General features: G+C 49.1%; 7 protein-coding genes across 7 annotated transcripts; 2 read left to right on the plus strand and 5 right to left on the minus strand.

Annotated features, from left to right (window-relative positions):
• Window positions 1–1107: 1107 nt before the first annotated feature.
• On the minus strand, window positions 1108–5154 carry EURHEDRAFT_465336 (putative VPS9 domain protein; the record flags this gene model as incomplete). The annotated part of the gene is made up of 3 exons (XM_040785018.1): window positions 1108–4703; window positions 4762–5011; window positions 5077–5154. The coding sequence occupies 3 exons, from the start codon at window positions 5152–5154 to the stop codon at window positions 1108–1110; spliced, it is 3924 nt and encodes a 1307-aa protein (XP_040634928.1).
• A 461-nt stretch (window positions 5155–5615) lies between these two features.
• EURHEDRAFT_416682 (mitochondrial 37S ribosomal protein uS11m) lies at window positions 5616–6597 on the minus strand. The gene has a single exon (XM_040783022.1). The coding sequence runs from the start codon at window positions 6562–6564 to the stop codon at window positions 5866–5868; it is 699 nt and encodes a 232-aa protein (XP_040634929.1). The 5' UTR covers window positions 6565–6597; the 3' UTR covers window positions 5616–5865.
• Window positions 6598–6849: 252 nt separating this feature from the next.
• Window positions 6850–8466, plus strand: tim44 (protein translocase subunit TIM44; the record flags this gene model as incomplete). Its single annotated transcript, XM_040780452.1, has 2 exons — window positions 6850–7721; window positions 7791–8466. The coding sequence occupies 2 exons, from the start codon at window positions 6850–6852 to the stop codon at window positions 8464–8466; spliced, it is 1548 nt and encodes a 515-aa protein (XP_040634930.1).
• A 478-nt stretch (window positions 8467–8944) lies between these two features.
• On the minus strand, window positions 8945–10434 carry EURHEDRAFT_416684 (putative Hsc70 cochaperone (SGT)). Its single transcript, XM_040783023.1, has 3 exons — window positions 10345–10434; window positions 9264–10273; window positions 8945–9206 (listed from the first exon to the last, which is right to left on the minus strand). Exons 1-3 carry the CDS (start codon window positions 10345–10347, stop codon window positions 9158–9160), a joined length of 1062 nt encoding a protein of 353 aa, XP_040634931.1. The 5' UTR covers window positions 10348–10434; the 3' UTR covers window positions 8945–9157.
• A 116-nt stretch (window positions 10435–10550) lies between these two features.
• Window positions 10551–14423, plus strand: EURHEDRAFT_416685 (RIC1 family protein). Its single transcript, XM_040783024.1, has 5 exons — window positions 10551–11024; window positions 11093–12487; window positions 12543–12810; window positions 12861–13333; window positions 13387–14423. Exons 1-5 carry the CDS (start codon window positions 10761–10763, stop codon window positions 14182–14184), a joined length of 3198 nt encoding a protein of 1065 aa, XP_040634932.1. The 5' UTR covers window positions 10551–10760; the 3' UTR covers window positions 14185–14423.
• A 1288-nt stretch (window positions 14424–15711) lies between these two features.
• EURHEDRAFT_251045 (uncharacterized protein) lies at window positions 15712–17201 on the minus strand. Its single transcript, XM_040778105.1, has 3 exons — window positions 17126–17201; window positions 16416–17044; window positions 15712–16360 (listed from the first exon to the last, which is right to left on the minus strand). The coding sequence occupies exons 2-3, from the start codon at window positions 16793–16795 to the stop codon at window positions 15973–15975; spliced, it is 768 nt and encodes a 255-aa protein (XP_040634933.1). The 5' UTR covers window positions 16796–17044; window positions 17126–17201; the 3' UTR covers window positions 15712–15972.
• Window positions 17202–17527: 326 nt separating this feature from the next.
• Window positions 17528–20196, minus strand: EURHEDRAFT_518589 (GTP-binding protein YchF; the record flags this gene model as incomplete). The annotated part of the gene is made up of 7 exons (XM_040786695.1): window positions 17528–17918; window positions 17982–18122; window position 18281; window positions 18611–18763; window positions 18820–19198; window positions 19417–19974; window positions 20122–20196. The coding sequence occupies 7 exons, from the start codon at window positions 20194–20196 to the stop codon at window positions 17528–17530; spliced, it is 1698 nt and encodes a 565-aa protein (XP_040634934.1).
• Window positions 20197–20526: the final 330 nt, after the last annotated feature.

Here is a 20526-nt window from a genome sequence, read left to right on the forward strand (position 1 = left end):
TTAATAAAGGCGAGCGAATAATCTGGTAGGGATTTCATCCCGGTGGACTTCTGTGCTCTTTAATGTGACCAGGAATTGCGCACAACGTTGAGAGCCTTATAGGCTACCTGATCAGGAGTGTGCCCATACATTTGGGGTTGTGTCAATACAGACTAAGTTGGTGTGCATGGGTGGACCAGGGGACTTTTGTGCATATCCTTATTTCTGGGATATGGCATGGGCCATCCCGAAGTTTGTAGTGAATCCTGGCTCTGGTAATCAGCCACGTTGCTAAATAGCAGCCCGTATAATGTAGCCTTTGGTGATCTGTGTGTATATGTATTTACATTGGGTAGAACTATCTGTTCTAGATCTTGAGGTGCCCGATAATGTGTAAGAACATCAGCTAAAGCTTGTGGTTCCCAGTCTAGGAACACACAAATTGAACAAGCCGTAGCATTTCGATCGGCGCTTTGTAGATTGGTCATTTTTGGAAATAGGCTAGCAACAGCAATCTAAGCAACATTGGTCTCAGTATGGGAAATGTCTTATAACAGTTGTGTCTGTACTTATCGCTTTTGCTGGATAAACCAGACTCAAGGCAAAACGGCTTTTTGCTTGAGACGTCCATTGATGAAAAATCAGTTCAAGAGAAGTGATAGTTCTTCTGTCGGACAAGTTTGCATGAGAGAGATCCATCTGCAGAAGCCATTGTTTCTTCGAAACTGGCTGGGATCGATGCAGGTTGTCAATTTGAAAGTATCTCAAGTAGCCTAAACTAGAGTAAGAGGGATATTGTATAGCCAATTAGACTAATATGCCGGTCTTTAGTGTATTTATATTGTGCATTTAGGATGGAATGTCTAGCAGAGATATGGAGGGAGGAAAAGGCTGCGGATATGATTAGGATCCTGACAGGCACTACTACCATGGCAGTGAATTACAAGAGCATCGACCAGTGACCAACGTTGATGGTGAATCTAAGTCAGCAAGACGTGTCTTCTCACCAAGAAGAGTAGAATACATTCATACTTCATTAGCATGCCCGGACTCAGTCCATTTAAAGTCCATAGTTAAAAAAAAAATAAGAGTACATGGAAACAAAAACAATAGTAAAGAACGGTAAACCTAAGAGCCTATTTCTCTTACACTTCTCAAACACCTCTCAATCCTTTTCCCCCTCTCCCGTTCTCTGACAAGCATATCCCTCGCGAACGCCTTTATTGCATCACGTCCAACCTTCTCCCGCCACGAAGTCCATCCGGCAAGCTCGCTAACAACGACATCTTTATTCCACGTGATTTCCCTTGATAGCTGCGCGGTTTGTGCTTCATACTCGTTGATCTTGTTTTCGAGGTCTCGCATGGATTTCAGGCGCGATTCTTCGAGGCCTGGGAAACTGAGGTTGAATCTGCGTGGGAGGGATGAAGAAACGAGTGAGGAATGCGTGCGGGAGAGGGTCCGGTTTGTAGCGGCAAGTGTGGACATGAGGTTGACGGGCCGGGAGAGCGCGGATAGGATCGCGGCTGTGGTGTTGTCGATGGAGGTTAGAGCAGTGAGGTACTGCAGGAGTGGGGATGAGTCCGAAGTCGAGGTCGAGAGGAACCCTGCATAGCGGGCGAAAGCGTCGATGTGGGATGGCGGAAGGGCATTGGTTGGTTCTTTTAGAGTTGAGAGGACTGATGTGCAGAGTGTGACTGCGTCCGCAAGGTCTGAGGCGGCGTTGTGCAGTGAGTGCCCACGGCGGATGGTGCTGCGTGTGTTGGCGTGCACGGCGCGGACTATCTCCTGTGCATGATTGACGAATTGCTCCGTCTCTCGCATTCCCTCGAGCGTAGCAGGTGTATAGTCCTCAGCTATAGTCTCGGAAAGAGCTGCTGCCTTCTGGCGAGATCGATCCGCCATCATGTCGGGGTGCAACTCGGGGACGAGGAAAAATTCCCAGAGCATTTCGTGAGTGGAGAAAGTTGGATGAGTAAGGAGGATCTTTAGGAACCGGTCGAGCTTTTCCTGCATGTCGTGGAGTACGGCTCGAGACGGTTTGGAGTGAATTTGGAAGGGGCTGCGGAAGTGCTCGAGTGACGGGATGTAGGAGGCAGGGTGCTCGAGCGAGAGACCCTTAGCTAGGTTCTCGAAATCGGAGAAACTGCGTCGACAAGTGGTGACTGTGTATGTTGCGGAGCCGGGCCTAGATTCGGCTTCTTCCTCAGGGGGGTGGGGTGCACCGGACTTCAGAACAAAACGCACCGTCGCATCTTCAACGAAGAACGAACGCACCACTGTAGTGACACGGCCTGACGGATCATCGTACGCTGATGGAGGGCTCGACAGGAGTATTAGGTCATCAATGCGATTGCGTACTTCGTCGTCTTTGGCGATCTCAACAGCTGTTAATCCACGGAGTTCCTTGAGATGGACATCCACTCTGGGATCCATAAAGAGAAGTCGAACTTGGTCTATACGACCATACTTGCTTGCTGTCATTAATGGCGTGAATTTCTTTTCATTGGTTGCATTCGGGTCGCAATCACTTCCTTCGAGGATTCGTAGGGTTACCTCGGGATCGCTGGCTATGTGAAGCAACGTATTACCCCTCGAATCGACGTGATCGTCAAGACGTATCGCTTTACCATCTCCTTGGCTTTTTTGCGCGGCATTCAATGCATCATTGATCATAAGCTTGTAATCAGGATGATCGTACGACCTGCAGAGCGCAAAAAGTGGCGTTTGTCCATGTTTGTCGCGCTGCTTCCAGGGGAGGAGTTTCCCCAGAGTAGATATGATAGACGGCGTGCTGAAAAGGTAGTGGGCAACCGTGCGTCCATGTACATCCGACTTCCGCAAATAGGACACGATCGTGCTCTCGTCGGTCGATTTGAAAAGGAAGTCAAGCAAGATATTCACCACTTCCGTGTGGCCCAGTTGGACAGCGGCACTGAGCAGTGTCGTCCCTTCGGTGCTTGTGTCTGTAAGGATATCCTGTAGTGGGTAATATTCCTCAAGGCTTAGCAAATACTTCAACGCCTCGGGTTGACGACTCTCGACGGCCATCATCGGAATTGAATACCCAGCAGGATCCTGCGTTTTTGTCAAGGTCTCGATCGAACTATCAGCTTCAATCGTGCTTGTCATCGAACCTATGGTGGTTGTCCTTGAAGCAAACGAGACCGCTGATGAGGAGGATAAACTGCGTACATCCATAGAAACCCTCTTCGGCGGACGCCGGGTCTCTTTTTGAGAAGTATCGCCGGTCCATGTCTGGAAGGGGAACACATGAGCCAATGGTGGCGTTTCAGATGATGGACTGTCTTCTATATGAGATGAGGATGGTTCATCGTCTTCTGAGAAACCGGCTGGCATGCTGTGCACGGACGAGGTATCTCGTGGATGTTCCTCATCCTCATCTGTCTTGAAGAATACAGTTTTGCCTTCTCGCTCCATGGGTATTTCGTCATCGAGTGACTCGTGGTCAGTGCCGGGTTCTAGAATAGCCCTCATGTCAGAGACTTTGCCTGCCTTTGTGGCGTTCCACAAACGCCTGTTGCGGACACTCGATCTTCGCAGACCCGCTGAATCCGTTAAAAGATACGTAAGAACAGCTTCAAGGGTGCTCAAAGCATATCCCATCTCTCCACTCTCGACATCGTCGATGTAGATGAAATGCTGCATGTAAAGGAGCCTTGCCTGGAGATGACGTATTTGAGATCTAATAACCACAACAAGCAATAAAGAAACCAAGATGTCAGCGTTGACCATCACTGGCGCCGCCTTCTTCTCAGAAGAAGACGAGCCAGCTTTGTCGTAGTTTCCAGGAAACGATATCACTTTGACCGTTTCCAAAAGTGTGCCCAGCATATCGTGAGGACACTTCGCATCCAACATCTTCCGAAACTCCTCCACGCCTCTCCCAAGACGTTGCAGTAATTCTCTCTTGCCGTCACGGCCCCCTTCGACGGTGATCCCGACTTGTGAAACATCGACGCTTTCCATTTGACGAATCCTATGATCTAAGTCTGCGTCTTCAGACTTTCGAAAACTGCAAAGTCGAGGGAAAAGGAGTGTTTCATGCACCTGTTCAGCGACGTACCGCTCAATCAACCGTTCAACCAGAGGCCCGGTGAGATCGGTAGTAGCTCCTAGGAACGATAATTGTTGCTTGTCTACAAGACGGAAAAGGTCGATGGCTGCAGTCACTGCGGTTTCTAAGCTCCGACGCATGAGGTCTTCGTCATCCTCAAAGTATTCCCCGGAATTGAACGGCAAGGGCTCCTGCCCAAAAGCCGATAAGCTGCGGCTCGAACCTGTTTCATCGATTTTCAATTCAGTACGGCCCCTTGATCTCTCATCGTCTTCCAACATAGGTGATCGCGACGGCGGAGGAGGTAGCGGTTTCCCCAACTCTTTACCAAATTCTCGGAACATTCTGTCAAGACCCGATTGCATCTGCCGTGCTATCATTGGGAAATTCAACAATAGCTCACCAAACGTCCTGATCACTTTCTTGGGTGGCGAGGAAACCGGTCCGGTTGAGTTCATTTCTTTGTCGTCGGATTCGACCTTGCTTGGAAGCATGCCAGGTACTGCAGCAGAGATGATCTTGCCGGGATCAAAAGAGCCGATCAAAGGTCGAGAGACATAATAGATGAGCCATGGTTGCGATTCATTATTCGGGGCGTAGTATAGGGCATCCGACAGCAGCTGGGCCTGGGTTAGAGATTTGAAGCCTAGAGTCGCATATAGTCAGCCCCTGCACGCACTCGAGCTATTCGAGGATATCCCCACCTTTGTTGCTGTAAACAGAGCTCTCCTTGATGATCACTGTCCGCCCATTGACTGTTGATACTTGTTTTGCCTTTCCCCGACTATCGCGAACGTTCAAATCGTCCTTTCCACCTGCGTGTCCGGCAGAGAATGGAATGCGTAGAACATGACTGCCCAGGAAGTCTTCCGAACCGACGATATCGGAGTAGTAAATATTCGACTCACGATCACGCGACCCGGTCAAAGATTCGGTCGTCGGTACTAGCAAGATCTATATATATAACAGACATGAGAATCAACCCTTGAGATGGTCCCCATCCGGTGCGCAAAACGTACATGATTCTCGATAGGCAGACATTGCCCGGGAACAGTGCTTCGAAAGAAGGCACGAAGGAAGGGGTTTAGAGGGTGCATCCAAACGGTCTTGGACGGCGGCCCGGTGAAAGATCTCCAGCACTCATCAAGCCGTTCGTTCTAATATTGAAAGAGGTGCGTTGCGCTGCTCGCCGATTGCTGAGGGGTGGTGGTATGAGGAACAGCTCCGGCGTATGTGCCGAACGGCGAGTAACCGGACCGTCGGAAGACTATGCAGAGAAGTCAAGCACTGGTTACAGTATCCTGTAGAAATTGAATAAAAGAATATAATGCAGGACTCGTAAGCCAGCAAGAACGGTGGTGAGGACAGTGTTGCTGTTGTTATCACTATCAAGTCCGAGATTCCAGATCCATCGGGATGACGCTATACCGCATTAGGTAGGTAGGCCATTTCTATATACATACATGGGAAGCAAAGAAGAAATCAAAGTCAACAAGAAAAAAACGATACGTATAAAGTCAATCGAAACAAAGAGGTTTCTCAAAGTAAGAAAAAAAAATTCGTTGTACTAATAACATAAGGACTAGTGTACAGAAACGGATACCAGAACTATCCAGATATTTATTCCCTCCGGCATCCCATGAGAATAGGACAGATTCTATCCGGATAGATGCAATGCCATGGTATTTGTTTTCGTGTTGAATATCAGAGTCGTATCAATCCGTGCCATTTCTCTATTGCTCCTTGCGAAGGTCAAGGCATACGCAGTTCACAACGGCATTGAAGATATCGATAAGAAAGATAAGAGTTTAACCCAGTCTCCGGACCTTTCTGCTTCTGGTACCTCCAAATTTGATCCGGGTCGCGTCGGTGACTCGGCTAACCAGCCCACGAATGTTCCTCCCCTCGTTACCCAATAGAACCTTGGTGAATGCTTCCCTGCCAGGCCCGAAATCACGGAACACAATCTCCAGTCGTTGAATATCGAAGAGCAAACCTTTTTCCTGCAATTGGCCGAACGTGTGGGTGGATAGTTGATACGCCGGGTCATAGCCAGAACGCTGGGATTTGCGGAAACCCAAGTGACCACAACTTCTTACGAGTATGGGGTCGCCATTCGGTCGAGTCAGAGTCAGGATGGTATTGTGTTTGTGCGCGTAAACGTGGAGATGGTGTGGTGGTTGCTTGTCGCCGTACGGATGTTTGATCAAAGCACTTTCTAGATTCTCTCTCATGTGCTCGAAATCCTCTGTCACGGCCGGAGGCTTGTCTTGCCCTTGCATCATTTGCGTGAGGGTCGATATCGGAGACAGTCCTTCTGTAGATTGCTCGTTTTGCGCATCGAAAAGCTGGCGTTCAGTCGCACGTAACCGCTGTTTCTCATTCTCGTAGGTCCGGGGAGTGGAGGAAAAAGGTCGCACCAGGCGAAAGGGGGGTGGTCGGAGTTGGCATTGTCGACTGACTGAAGGCAATGCTCTTGCTAAAGCAGTTGTAAATTGCGAATTCATATTGTGGGATGGATGCGGAGGTGGTGATAAATCGGCGGGCAAAAGATTCGGGAGGAAAAGATCGGAAAAGTCTGGGATTTCTTGGCACTGCGACTGCACTTTTTTTCCCTCCAACGGCCTCAATCATTCCTTTTTTGCCTCCCCCTCCACGTCCTGCTTTTTTTTTTTGTCCCGCTCTACAAATACAACCTTTCGGGGCCTAGATTGCTTCTGAAATTGTCGATATCAATTGCAGTTTGAAGCTGAGCCATAATCTCGGTGCAGAGCATGATTCCGGCTACAAGGATGTCGGCCACCGCGCGGGCGGCCACTTTGCGCTCTCAGTTGTTGGGTCTCAAGATGAATGCAGTGGCCACCCAGCAGCTGCTGAACCGGGCCTACTCTTCGACAGCTCCAGATGCCGCCATGAATAGCCGGACGACCGTGGTCAACCGTCCCGTTTCCCGACTGGTCTCTCCGTATACGGCACTCCCTCTGACGAGATCTTTCCATGCCTCCACGGCCCAATGGCAACAGCAGCAACAGCATAAGGAGAAGCAGGCCGATGAGGCCAAGGAGGGGGAATCTAAGGAAGAGGGACCCAAGGAAGGGGGAGAAGGGAAGGGAGAGGGAAAGGAGGAAGGACAGAAGGAAACGCCTCCGCCTCCCCCACCGCACGGTGACAAATCCCCATGGCAGGTGTTCACAGAAACGCTCCAATCCGAATTCAAGGCGTCAAAGGAATGGAACGAATCGACAAAGGCTCTTGCTTCCTCGGCACATGAATTCTCCGAGAACGAGAGGGTCAAGCAGGCACGTGCCGCTTACGAGGCTTCCCGTCAAGCCGCAAGTTCCCGGACTTCCACTGCTTTCAAGACCACCGGTCAAGCTATTGGCAAGAGTGCCGCATGGACATGGAACACGTCTGTTGTCAAGGGTCTTCGGAGTGGTGTGAACGCCACCGGATCCGGTATCGAGAAGGCTACAAGACCCGTGAGAGAAACCGATGCTTACAAAACTGCTGTTGGTGGTGTGAAAGACGCCATCGATGACGGTAGCAGCTCACGCTATGGCGGTTGGATTGAGAAAGAGGAGCGTCGGAAGCAACGGCAATTGCGTGAAGAGATGGAGGCCAAGTCTGGGCGTCGCAATGCTGGACCGATGGTTGAGGATCCGGAGTGAGTTGTCATCCACAAAATTCACGTTATTTGCACCTTATGGTACTAATCTTTACCTTTCTCTCATAGGGCCGGTACCAACGTCACTGTTCACAAGGATGCTGCATGGAAGGATTCGTGGCGCGAATTCCGTGACTCCAACCCTATGATGCAGAAGCTCTTCACGATGAAGGAGACTTACAATGAGTCGGAGAACCCATTAATCACCACAGCACGCAGTATCTCTGACAGAGTCGCCTCTTTCTTTGCCGAAAACGAAACCGCACAAGTTATCAAGAAGTTCCGGGAGATGGATCCCAACTTCCAGCTTGAGTCCTTCCTGAGAGAAATGCGCGAATACATGCTTCCTGAAGTCCTCGACGCCTATGTCAAGGGCGATGTTGAAACATTGAAGCTCTGGCTGTCGGACGCCCAATTCCATGTCTACGCTGCTCTTTCGCAACAATACACGACTGCAGGTCTGAAGTCCGATGGCCGCATTCTTGACATCCGTGGTGTCGATATCTCTAATGCTCGTATGCTCGAACCTGGCGAGATCCCCGTCTTCGTTGTCACCTGCCGTACACAGGAAGTCCACGTGTTTCGCAATGCTAAGACCAACGAACTTGCCGCTGGTATGGAGGACAAGGTGCAGCTGGTCACTTATGCTATCGGTCTCACCAGAATCCCGGAAGACGTCAACAACCCAGAGACTCGTGGATGGAGACTGATCGAGCTGCAGAAGGCTGCTCGTGACTACATTTAAAAAAGCTTACTTTTCCTTCATGCATGCCACCGCACGTCCCCTCGATTCTCCTACGACATCTTGTTCCCGACCCTTCCCTCTTCCTTCCGTCTCTTGATTTAACGGCGTTCTTATCTCATGAAACTTCTCCTCCCATCTATTTCTTGGTTGTCTTGATATCATTCTGACTGTACAATATCGGCTATACGAATAGAGAGCAGGCGGAACCGGCGCTATTCACTGTGATAGTAACCACGATTATATGAATGTTGTTTAATTTGATTTCTCTTTTCCTTGTATTAATGCTGTGTTCCGCCTGTTTTCACGTGGAATTCAACGACTCGTCTTGAGGACGGAAGATTTCACAAAAATAACGGAGTGCTCTTACGGGCGTACTGGTTGATGAACTGTCTAGTCTGTTTTGTGTTTCTGGGGTTCCTGGCGTTTATTCTTGTCAAAGGTTTAGCATCAACTCCTCCACTCTTGACCAATGTACTACATCTGGACCTGACCAACATCATCTTATTATACTGCTCGTCTTCTGTAGTCTTACAATCGAAAACAAGTGCAGTATCGTCAAATAACTCCATTCGCTGCAAGGTTTTACCATAAACTCGTAAACTTCGGGGTGAATAATAGCAACTTAGGCGAATAACAATCATCGAAAAGAGCAACAACTGCCAGAACTCTCCAACAAGCCAGGTATTATACTTCAGTTTCCTTGTCCACCACCACCGCCGCCGCCCATCATATTCCGAGCCCTGTGTGATCGTTAGCATCTTATGGTCTACAGAGTGTGGTACCTGGACAAGACTTACATGTTTGCAATGTTGGGGTCGTTCATCAAGCTGGACATGTCGGGCATTCCACCACCACGACCAAAGTTCTCAGCCATCGAACGTAATTGCGGGTTGTTCATGATGCTGCCGAGAGCATCGGGGTTGCTCATGAGGTTCTGGGCCATGTTTGCAAACATGGGGTTGTTCATCATGGAGCCGAGGTCGGGCATACCGCCGCCGCCGCCGCCGCCGCCAAGCATGCTAGCCAGAGAGGACAGATCAGGCATACCTCCAGCACCAGCACCAGCACCACGTGTACCTTCGTTACCAGCGTTGGAAGACTCCACACCTTGGGTGGCGTCAATCTTCCTCTTGCAGGTCTCGAGACCCTTCTTCATGGCGGTACTGCCACCGTTGCCTTCAGCCTCAATACCTTTCTCGTAGGCCTCCTTGGCCCCGTGGAAGTCTTGCATGTCGTATCGAGCAAGTCCCAGACGGCTCCAGGCCTTAGAGTATGTCGGGTCCGCAACAGTGGCATACTCTGCGTCCTCTGCGGCCTTCTCATGCTGACCGGAGGCAGAATAAGCAGCAGCACGGTTAGAAAGGTAGATGGGGTTCGCCTTGGAGATCTCCAGAGCTTGGGTGTAGAAATTGATAGCGCCGTCATAGTCCTTGCTCGCCATCGCGGCATTACCCTCAGCCTTCAACTTGTCGGACTCTGGAGTGGGCACACCAGGCTTGGGCGTAGATCGCTCAGCTGCCGGGGCTTGTGCGCTGCTGGAGGACGCAGAGGAAGTGGCAGAAGCATCACCAGACGGTCTATTCCGGAGCTTTTCGTAAACACTGTAGATGTTCGCCAACGACTGTCCACCTACGGCATCCTTGACAGCAGCCTCATCAGAGGGATCGACCTTGAATGTATCCGCAATACATGACTGGGCAATTTCAATAGACTCGGCGTCATCCGCAGTGAGAGTGCCGTCCTTCAAGCTGGAACCGAGGAAATCGACGATGGCCAGCGCTAAGCGTTTCTTGGAATCGTTGGGTGCCTGCAAGCAAATCCGTCAGTATCTATTCATTGAAATTTGTCAGTAGAAGAAACAGTGCCAGACATTCTTACCATGATTATGACCGGATAAAAGCGATAGAAATTAACAAAAAATTAATGGGCAGTAGAAAGAAAAGGAGACTCGTCGCGGGGGAATTTTTGACGGCGCTGCGGGGAGACTTTATGCCTTCTGTATGGGCGAAGCTCTCGTGCACGTGATTGCACCCCGTGCTCGGCGATCCCCAGAATAGCTTCTGGGCGTCTCTTCGACTATCTGTCTCTCTTCATCCATATTTTTCCTCCTCCACAGTTACTGTGGTATTAGGGCTTGAGAGAACAACTTGCAGAACGGGATATGGTCGCGATTCTGGGACTGGAGCTAGCCCGAGTCCGACGGAGTAACTAACGTCCCCTACGCTAGTTGCGAACGAAGATGACTCGATGTGAGCTCTCTTCTCTCGCTGTGACCATCGTCCCTGTATCACGCCATGTACTGGCCCAATGGTGTCCCCCGGGTCTATGCGGTCAATGGCCCCAGAATTCCGCCCGCTTTGTCCGATGAGGATCGAGCAGTTGACCATGAGAATGAGAGCTCCCCGGAGCAGAAAGAGTCGGTAGACCACGCCGATAATGGGTCTGAGTCGAAGACGGGATTATGGGCGGATGAGCCCATTAGTGGCCTCTGTGTGTCTCGCAGTGGTCATTTGTTTGCGACGATGACGGATTCATCCATTGCGGTTTGGCAGACCAAGGTATGTTTGTTCGTTCCTTTTTCATGTTTTTGAGATTACGATGTGGCTTACTAGAGATGTGTTGATAGCCTACTGCTGTCGTTGCTGCGGTTGCTCGATCCGCGACGTCAATGAAAACGTACGGACCTAACGTGGCCCTTTTGATGCGTCCCGACTCGACGATCCTCGCAGTGCAGACCCTCAATGGATATCTTCTTACCTATACAATGACCTCCGATCCGAACAGTCGAGTCTACCAACAGCGTTTTGACCAGTCGACCCAGTCGCGTCGCCAGCAGTTAGCGCGTCTGTCAGCCGGGGAGGAGGCTAATGCAATCCGAGAGATCAACATTCGCTTTCGGATGGCTATAAAGATAGAATCGGGGATTGTGAAGGCTCTGGCGTTGGATAATGAGCTCGTTGTGGCTACTGTGAAGCCCCCGGCTATACAGTGTATCCGTTGGACACCGGATGCCAGTGGATCACAGACCTCATCAGAGCTGCTAGGCCGAATACTAGGTGTCTCTAAAAAAACGACGATTGAAGACATGGTATACGACCGAGCAATGAACCTTCTGATATGGGTAACCAATGAGGGACAGGCGTACGGAATCCAGAGGATTTCGGAGCAGCAGAATGAACCAGAAACTACTAAAAAGTTGTTTAGAGGTCACTGCTTTCATGATCCGAAAGATGATGGCGAAAAAGCAATTCGAGTCGCAGTAAATGCGCGGTTCTCACTGTTGACGGTGAGCTGCACAAATGGGGATGTTCTCGTCTACACAGCCAAAGACTATATGGGAAACGTTCCGCTTTCACAAAAGCTCCAGCCTCCTGCATCGCCCTCCACTACTGGGAGGTTGACATTTATGAGTTATTCACCAGATGGATACTGCTTGTTTGCCGGTTACGAACATGGCTGGATGACCTGGAGTGTGTTTGGCAAGCCAGGCGGGAATAGCTTTTCAACAGACCGCCCACATACTACCGCTAACGCTGAAGATTGGCTTAGCGGGGTCTCGAATGGATGCTGGATAGGCGGGGGATCAGATATCATCCTAACAAGGCAGAGCGATCGTCGTCTGTGGATATTGGAAACAGCACGAAGCGCGCTGACTGGCTGTTTTTCGTCTGCAAATCTAGCCAGAGGTTTGCTACAAACAAGCACAGAGATCATTCTCTATCGTGGCCATGATCTACCGGATCTGATAACCATCTCGGGCAAGGACTCTTTATGGCATCACGCGCAATACCCACCAACTTACCTGCACTCTCAATGGCCAATCCGTTCCTCTGTCGTTTCCCAGGATGGAAGATACGTAGCTATTGCGGGTCGACGGGGTCTAGCACACTATAGTGTCAATAGTGGCCGCTGGAAGGTATTTGAGGACCCCAGGGTAGAAGATTCATTTGCTGTCCGAGGTGGTATGTGTTGGTATGGGCACATTTTGATTGCCGCCATTGATAGTGACGGGTCATACGAGGTACGATCAACTTTTCTACAGACTGATGGGACCGTCAAATGCTGACATGGACAAGCTACGTCTATATTCACGAGAACTGCCGTTGAATGATAATTCCATCTTGCATATAGAATACCTCCCTTCGCCTGTGGTTTTCGTTGGGCCGTCTGGCGAAGACTCTCTCCTCGTCTATACTTACGATAACGTATTATACCACTTTATCATCAACTCGACGCATTCCCATATCACACTTGTACCTGTTGGACAGATCGCTTTCAACGGCATTGTACGAGCGCCAACTAGGGTGAGGGCAATCAGCTGGGTCCTGCCTGAGGACCAGATGAGTGAGTTGGGCCGTTTCTCTGTGGGATTCCTTCTTCTGACAATGAAACAGGAAATGGTGACCCTTCCCGGGATGTTAAAGTGGCCTCCGTCCTTCTCTTGGTCGACGGTAACCTTGTTCTTCTTCAACCATCAGTTTCGGAAACGGGCGATTTGAAGTATGACATGCGGATCTTATCTCATGACGTGGAATACTACATCTTGATGCGTGATCAGTTTGCGCTCGATTCCTCTGCTCCCGATGCGTCACTTCCTCCCAGTCCATCGGCCGATATGGCATTCAAGATGTACTCAACCAATCAATCGCTGAGAGATTCTCTTTGGACATTCAGTGGGAAGAATCTCCTCGCCTGGGGCGATGTGAAAGAAGTATTACAACATGAAGAAGTACCCAAGCCTATCGAGGTTCCTCTTGATTTCTACCCCCTTTCGGTGCTCCTGAATAAAGGTATCGTCCTGGGAGTGGAATCAGAAACGATCCAACGGCGAGATGTCACTTTTGCCATTTTGAAATTTGCCATTCGGGTATGTTCTTGTCGCTGGTACTTTGAAGAGAAAATATTAACATAATGCGGTAGACACATCTATTCCTTCCTTATTTCCTCCAACATAGCCTTGTTCAGTCCGATATGCCCGGGGCACTCTCTCTCAGTCAATATTTCTCTCATCTTTCATACTTTGCTCACGCACTCGAAATTCTACTCCACCACGTCTTGGATGACGAAGTCGACAATGAAAGCCGGAGCAACAAAACAAGCGACCCATCCCAGAAACACCAACCTTTGCTCCCATACGTGATATCCTTTCTCCAAGCTTCCCTCCCGACCAAAACATACTTGGACATCGTAGTCCAGTGCACACGAAAGACTGAATTGCGAATGTGGCGCACCCTGTTCACTTACCTCCCACCCCCAAAAGACCTCTTCGAACAAGCGTTGAAGCTCAACTCCCTGAAAACAGCCGTCGGCTATCTCCTTGTATTACAAGCCTTCGAGGACGAGTTAGAGGGTGACGACGCGCCGATCGAAGATTACGTCGTCCGCTTAATCGTGCTCGCATCACAGAGAAGTGACTGGGAGCTCTGTGCGGAACTGGCACGGTTCCTGATCGCGCTGGACGCCTCTGGCGATATGCTTAGGCGAGCTATTGCTAGAGCAGGTTTGAGAAATGCGAATGGGCTTCTGGCGAACGGGATGAACGGCTCCGGAACTAGTGTCAAGGGATTAGGGCTAGCGCTGCCGATCCGGACGCCGTCATGGTCGTCGATTTCGCCCACATCGTCGCCTATTCCGATGCCCCCAGGTCAGGCGCCTAGTGATATGGGCTCTAATGCGAGCATGGGGAATGTTGCGGGGAGCATGGATAGTGATTGCTGATGGTCTTTAGATGTACACGATGTTCTTATTCATGTTCTGTTATTTATATATAGGTCGATGACTGCCTGGGTAATGGCGTATGATGATTTTACCTGTGTCTGCACGTTGTTCAGACTGATGTCATTATCATCATTTAAATCAATCGAATATTCCTATAAAGCAAGTGAGCAATAGCAAGAACAGAACCGCCTTATAAATCTCAATATCCAATTCTACTTGATATTCAGTTCCAAATCCACAGAATGGTCAATTTTCGTACGTTTGTTTGACATACTAAATAACATATTGAAAAACGAACCCCCCTGAGTAGCTTTTGTTCGTTTTCAATCATAATCTTCGAAGTGTTTCTTCTACTCCAAGTTCTTGCACCTAAGCTCGTTTATACATTGTTATAGCTGAGAATAAACACGGTCCTGGTCTGAAATGCTGGCGCATCTTCGTCTTCAGGTCGTTTCTCTCGCTTTGCAAGTCTTGCGATGTGCTTTTGGCTCTTTCGTTCTTGAGAGATAAGCCTATTCATTCTCTGTTGGAGACAACGGGGTCGCGTTGTCGTGTGGATCGTGTGTGCTTGGAACCCATGGTGAACACTGAGACTTGAATGTCTTCTGAGGCATCTGTAGGGGGAAGGTTGTCAAAGGGAAGATAAAATCATAGAGCCGCTAGGCGAGTGTAAATGTCACGACAGGGGGGGGATAAAGAATTTAATAAACAATCATGAGAGCGTTTATAGGTGGTCGGTTTCGCTTTACACCGGTGTATAAACCCATCCAGCGAGCCCGGGGAGTTCGAACGCAGAACCTTACGAGGCCGAGCGTCTTCAGACTCGAGTCCTTTCGATCATCTCCCCTCATGATATTGACTAAATGTATGAATTTTCCTTTATAAGCTTACTTTCGGGAGGCAAGACGGCTGCCTGGAGATGTCTGGAACCGCAGGGATTCAAGCATATAGCAGAGTGTGGAGTAGAAGAAGTTGATAAAATGAGAGAGCATAGTATTCAAATAGCTCATGCAAGTGAGCAAACGAGAGAACATAACATGTCAAGCACTTTCTGCGAATTATCCAGATGGAAAGTGTAGAAGTGACATACCGAAGGGATCTATAGCAGATAAAGACCGGATATCCAAAGTAATCAAGATACCAAAGCCGACTGGTCCGGCTTCCAGATGCAATGTGGAACCAACCAACAAAGACAACATAGAAGAGTAGAAGACGGAAGAGGCATTAGAGAAAAGAAGCTGTTTCCAGTAAAACAATACTAGCGTTATACCATCATACAATCAACGACTCCCAGCATTTGTTCGGCGCGATTAATTACCGCTGTCAACTTGATTGAACGGACAGGGAGGGCTTTTTGGTCAATTCGAAGAAATCTTCTCGGAAGTTTTGTTTGCATGCCCATTGGTTTTAAGTGTTTCCAAGCAACTTACTGCCTCTGAGACCAAAATGCTCCAGATATAGTTGTACTACACATCAGGACGTGGTCTTGTACAGGGAGACATATGCCTCTTTATCGAACCCGATTCTCTGCCTAAAGGATGGGTCGCCCACTATAATGTCTTCCTCATGGGTTAGAACTGTCTCTGATTTCAAGTTGCTGTGTGAGCCAATTTGCATCGAGTATTCCACATTGTTGCACTGTCTCGAGGACTCAGAAGTGACCTTCCGTATGGAGTTGAATCACGCTCTGGAGTTGTTCCGTAGACGTCGTCATACAGATCTGTGTCGCTTTTCATTCTTTCCATAAACATCATACCATCTAGGGTATGGTCACTGGCGTGGGCTAGTTCATTCCCGGTGCGATATTCCGTCCTGTCTCATTTGAATCACCGTTTCTGTGATCCCAGAGGTATGTATCGAAATAACGTGAGCGAACCTGCAAACCGCGTGAATTAACGTACCAAAAGAAACTATTGAGCATATTTGGATAGTCAACCATGGCTTGGTCCTGCTAAAAGTGCCGTTCGCAGTTTTCCTAAATGACGGGTGTGGTAAAGATCCTGTTAGTAATTTTGGTGGCTGATAACGTTCATGTTTAAGCATATCAAGAAAAAAGACGCTCTGTATATAGTTCGATGGCTTTGTTAGTGTAAACCCCATATTAGGGTCCATTTTATCATCATCCCTCAAGCTCTTAGTAAAGAACACGACTAAGAGCTTAACTAATGAATGGCGTCTTGTAAGAGAATTTCTCTTAGATAATGTATGATATGAACAAAAAAGGGACATACAGCACTGAATTTCTTTCATCTCCATATGTTGCCGAGCTCAATCCGGCGTTGAATCTCCGGCAACTTGTCAGCCCATTAGTCGTCGAGATACCATACGCTATGGAGTAATTGTAAAATCTGAGGCCTGATTTAATACTACCCGAGAAAGAGCATGCATCAAGAGCCAGGTCCCTTTCATGTGTCAATTCGTTTTTAAGGTCCATGCGTCGTTTTAGGGCCTCGGGCTTGTCATTCCACTGATCACGAAGATACGTAAAGGAGAGTCGAGCACGCGTTATAAGTCTCCGTTGGTTGAAATGGGAACATAGCTCCTTGCACAAGTTTGTTTTCATGGTTAATAAACCTTCCATCATATCCCATGCTGGCGTGTTCATGCTCATTCTGCTTTCGGGGCAGCTCTGGATTGATGGACTTTCCGTGTAACTGCAACTTCCTTGATGATCCTTATCCTCATGAATGGTCCGTGCCAAATATCTTCATATCCATGGTGATTAGGCGCAAGGCCCTAAATCCGGCTCTATTCCTGTCGGCTGCTCACGATAGAGTTAGGATTTACAGTTTTGATTATTTCAAATTGCTTGGATGCTGAATATATCGGCCGAGAACGGTGTTATTGAATCCGTAATTTTCTGGTACATAACAATGTGAGCTGTCTGTTGACATTTCAGACTAGACATCAGAGGACCTGCAATCAGAGAGAATGCTCATACCTGTTCAAACTAAAAAAAAAAAAAGGTTTTTGTCTGTTGCGAGGTGTAATGAAAGGACATCCTAAAGCCAGGGAGACCGGGTCTCGCTTTGTTAAGACGGCGATCTGGTAAATCACCAGGGACCAGCGTATCGCTTTTTAGACCATAGTTGCCATTTCCTATATCGTGACCATGTAGTAGAATGCCTGTAACAGACTTTCATTTCAAGACCATAGACGTGGTCGACGATTAGACGCGAATATGTTGATGAGCAAAGTAGAGGAAGAGTGAACGGGTGAATTCCCATTAAATATGCGATACAAATGACTCTATCTATCCCAGTCAGCCCATAAGTGAATATAACTCAGCATTTTGCAAGAAAAAGGAAACCATTCTCAGCCCTGAATCATAAAACAAAAACACCTAATCCAATGGCATCTTCCACAACCCATCCCCCAAATAATGCCCATCATCCATAACAACCCCCTTCCCCTTACTCTTCATCTCCTCCGTCCCAACCTTGAGCGCTCCCACAAGACAAGCGTTCTCCTTCCCCTCCGCCATAACCGCAACGATCGTCCCCTGCTCCAACGCATGCTCCGCATCCGGTAACCGCCCGCCCGGACTTGTAAGGCCAGGTGCCATCAGCGCGGCACCGGAGAGCACGAAGCGGATTGCGCCGCGGTCGATTTGGATTGTCGGGAGGGCGGAGGGGTAGGCGTGGAGGAGTTTTAGGTGTGGGATCGGGGGACCGTCTTGGGGTTGGTAGAAGAGGGGCTGGGAGTCGATTGTGTAGAGGGTGCATCTTTCGGGGCTGGATTTTCATTCCTGTATTAGCATTTGCGCTTTTGTATTGTTTGTAATAGGGGACACGGACAGTTTAATAGAATCGAGCTGTGCCTTTTTCGGGAGGATATCGTCAATGTACGGCTCGAAACCGGGGTATGAGTCGAGGAAGTTCTGGCGCAAGCCTCGCTGTACCGAGGACTTGACCTTTGATTTTGTGCTGGGGGCGATACTATTGCATTATTAACTTCTGCTTTCTGCTTGTTTTGAGGGTTCTGGTTCGATCGTCTGATTCGACCGTCTGGCCAAGACGAGGGGTTCAACGCGAGGACCTTGAAGGAAGAGAACGGAATTGAAAGTTTCGCAAGCGCTGAAATAACGTAGACTCACTCTTTTTTGAACATCTTGGTCACGGAGAGCTTGATATAGCTGCTCAATTCTGGACTCTTGTCGTTGCGGAGTTTGCAGCGATACGGCTGCGCGTTTGGTCCGACGCGGCTGACGCGGGGAAGGGCTATGTTAGTCACGTGGACAACGTCACTACTCTACTACTACTCCGTACAGATTGAGCTCTACTTGGTACACTTGAGTATGTGAAAAGATATTTGTACATATTCATTGATCATTATATAGCCTAGGTTCGAGTGGGAATCATATATCAAAAGCCCGAACATAACAACTACATTTTATTTTATGAACCGGTTTAGCCCTTGGCGGCACCGGCCTTAATGAGCAAGACATCACCGTCCTCTACGGGGTAATCCTTGCCTTTGGTCATGATCTTTCCGGCGGCCTTCACGGCGCCTTCATCACCGTACTCGCGCAGAGTGGTGTAGTTGTAGACAACAGCCTGGATGAAAGTCTTTTCAAAGTCTGTCGCGCCGTTAGTACGTTGCATTCCGATAACGAGGATAAGGAAAGGAACATACCAGTGTGAATGACACCGGCGGCAGCTGGTGCCTTGATACCCTTCCGGATAGTCCACTGGCGGACTTCATCCGCACCAGTGGTGAAGAAGCTCGACAGGTTCAAAGCCTGACGCATAGTGGTGATGACCTTGGGAAGACCAGACTTGGTGCTAAGCTTCTTGCACTCCTCCTCAGCGGCGGCGTCATCGGCCATGAGAGCCAGACGCTCCTCGAAGGAAGCAGAGATGGGAATCAGGGGACCGGGAGAGTTCTCCTTGATCCATTCGAATACCTTGGGAAGGTACTTGTTCTTCTGGCGAATGTAGTCTTTCTCGCTAAGGTTGACGAGGTAAACGATGGGCTTGGCAGTGAGAAGGAAGAGAGGATTGATGACCTCGACCTGTATCCATGTTAGCATTGCCACAGCAAGACTAATGGATGCAGATGTGAAAAAGGAAACACATGACACTAATCAGACGGGACTTCATCTCATATGACCTCTGGTTGGATTATAATAATGAGGCCATCGACGAGCTGGGATTATCGAGCAAAGCTCTTATTCATCATGTGATGTCATGCGCGGAGAAGGGCGGGAAATGGGAAAGAATAAGAAAATACCTCTTTCGGGCCCCAGTCACCCTTTCGGATATCATGACCCTCCTGCAACCACTCGAGCACTCGGGCCACGGTAGCCTCCTCTTCTCTGAGCTTCTTCATCTCCAAGGTTTGACCACCACGACGGGTCTGTTTCTTCAAGTTCTCAAGCGCCTTCTCAACAAACTCAATATCCTTGATCCGTAGCTCCTCGTTGATGATAGTCAGATCCCGAACAGGGTCAACGTCACCCTCGACGTGAATAATCTCGGCATCATCGAAGCACCGAACGACCTGGAAGATGGCATCGACGGCACGGATGTGCGACAAGAAAGAGTTACCCAAACCGGCACCAGTCGAGGCACCACGGGTCAGACCGGCGATATCATACACAGTCAAGTTGGCGGGAACCACGGACTTGGGCTTGTAATGGGAGCAGAGCCAGTCGAAGCGCTCATCAGGGACGACGACACGAGCCTCTTCGGGGTTGATGGTGGCAAAGGGGAAGTTGGCGGGGTTACCCAGCGACGACTTTGTGATAGCCTGGAAGAGCGTAGACTTGCCGACGTTGGCGAGACCAACCTGTCATAGTGTTAATTCACATTGCGATGTGAAAATATGTGTGTGAAAAGAAGAAATTTTTCAGGGGAAGCGAGAATTTATAGCTGAGAAGGAAATTTCGGCGGCAGGAAAAAAATGGCAAAAAAAGGTGGGGACGTGCTCACATACGATACCACTCTTCAGGTTGTTACCAGGTCGACCCAACAGGACCTTTTCTTGCACGGGGGCCTTCTTGGGGGGCATCTTCTTTTTCTTCTTGCTGCTATAAAAGCGACAAGAAAGAGTGATATAGGGGGTGGTGGTGGTGGTAGTAGTAGTAGTAGAGAAGAAAGCAGCAGAAGAGAGAAGAGGGGAACAAGCAGAACCAGCTGCCGATCGGAGAAGGACAAAGGCGGAGGGAGCCGTGATGTCGGCTGCCCACGTTACTAGGTGGGCAATAAGGGAATCCGGTGGAAATATACCGACTCTTGGGTCGTTATGACGGAATTTTCGAGTTTTTCGCGTGGAAAAGAAGAACTTGAGCAGGGAAAAATTGAAGCCATCCCGAGTTTTGCGCTTCGGTTCGTGTGTGCT

Source organism: Aspergillus ruber, assembly GCF_000600275.1.
Source record: "Aspergillus ruber CBS 135680 unplaced genomic scaffold scaffold00037, whole genome shotgun sequence".
In the NCBI taxonomy this organism is placed as follows: Eukaryota; Fungi; Ascomycota; class Eurotiomycetes; order Eurotiales; family Aspergillaceae; genus Aspergillus; species Aspergillus ruber.

Excerpts from the sequence above, each read along its gene's own strand:
- EURHEDRAFT_416685 (XM_040783024.1), top strand. The coding sequence starts at position 10,761 with ATGTACTGGCCCAATGGTGTCCCCCGGGTCTATGCGGTCAATGGCCCC. Across the intron at positions 11,025-11,092 it reads TTGCGGTTTGGCAGACCAAG|CCTACTGCTGTCGTTGCTGC; the intron begins GTATGTTTGTTC and ends ATGTGTTGATAG. Across the intron at positions 13,334-13,386 it reads TTTTGAAATTTGCCATTCGG|ACACATCTATTCCTTCCTTA; the intron begins GTATGTTCTTGT and ends ATAATGCGGTAG.
- EURHEDRAFT_416682 (XM_040783022.1), bottom strand. The coding sequence starts at position 6,564 with ATGAATTCGCAATTTACAACTGCTTTAGCAAGAGCATTGCCTTCAGTC.
- EURHEDRAFT_251045 (XM_040778105.1), bottom strand. The coding sequence starts at position 16,795 with ATGAGCATGAACACGCCAGCATGGGATATGATGGAAGGTTTATTAACC. Across the intron at positions 16,361-16,415 it reads GATGAAAGAAATTCAGTGCT|ACGCCATTCATTAGTTAAGC; the intron begins GTATGTCCCTTT and ends TTCTCTTACAAG.
- EURHEDRAFT_416684 (XM_040783023.1), bottom strand. Across the intron at positions 9,207-9,263 it reads GACCCCAACATTGCAAACAT|GGCTCGGAATATGATGGGCG; the intron begins GTAAGTCTTGTC and ends ACGATCACACAG.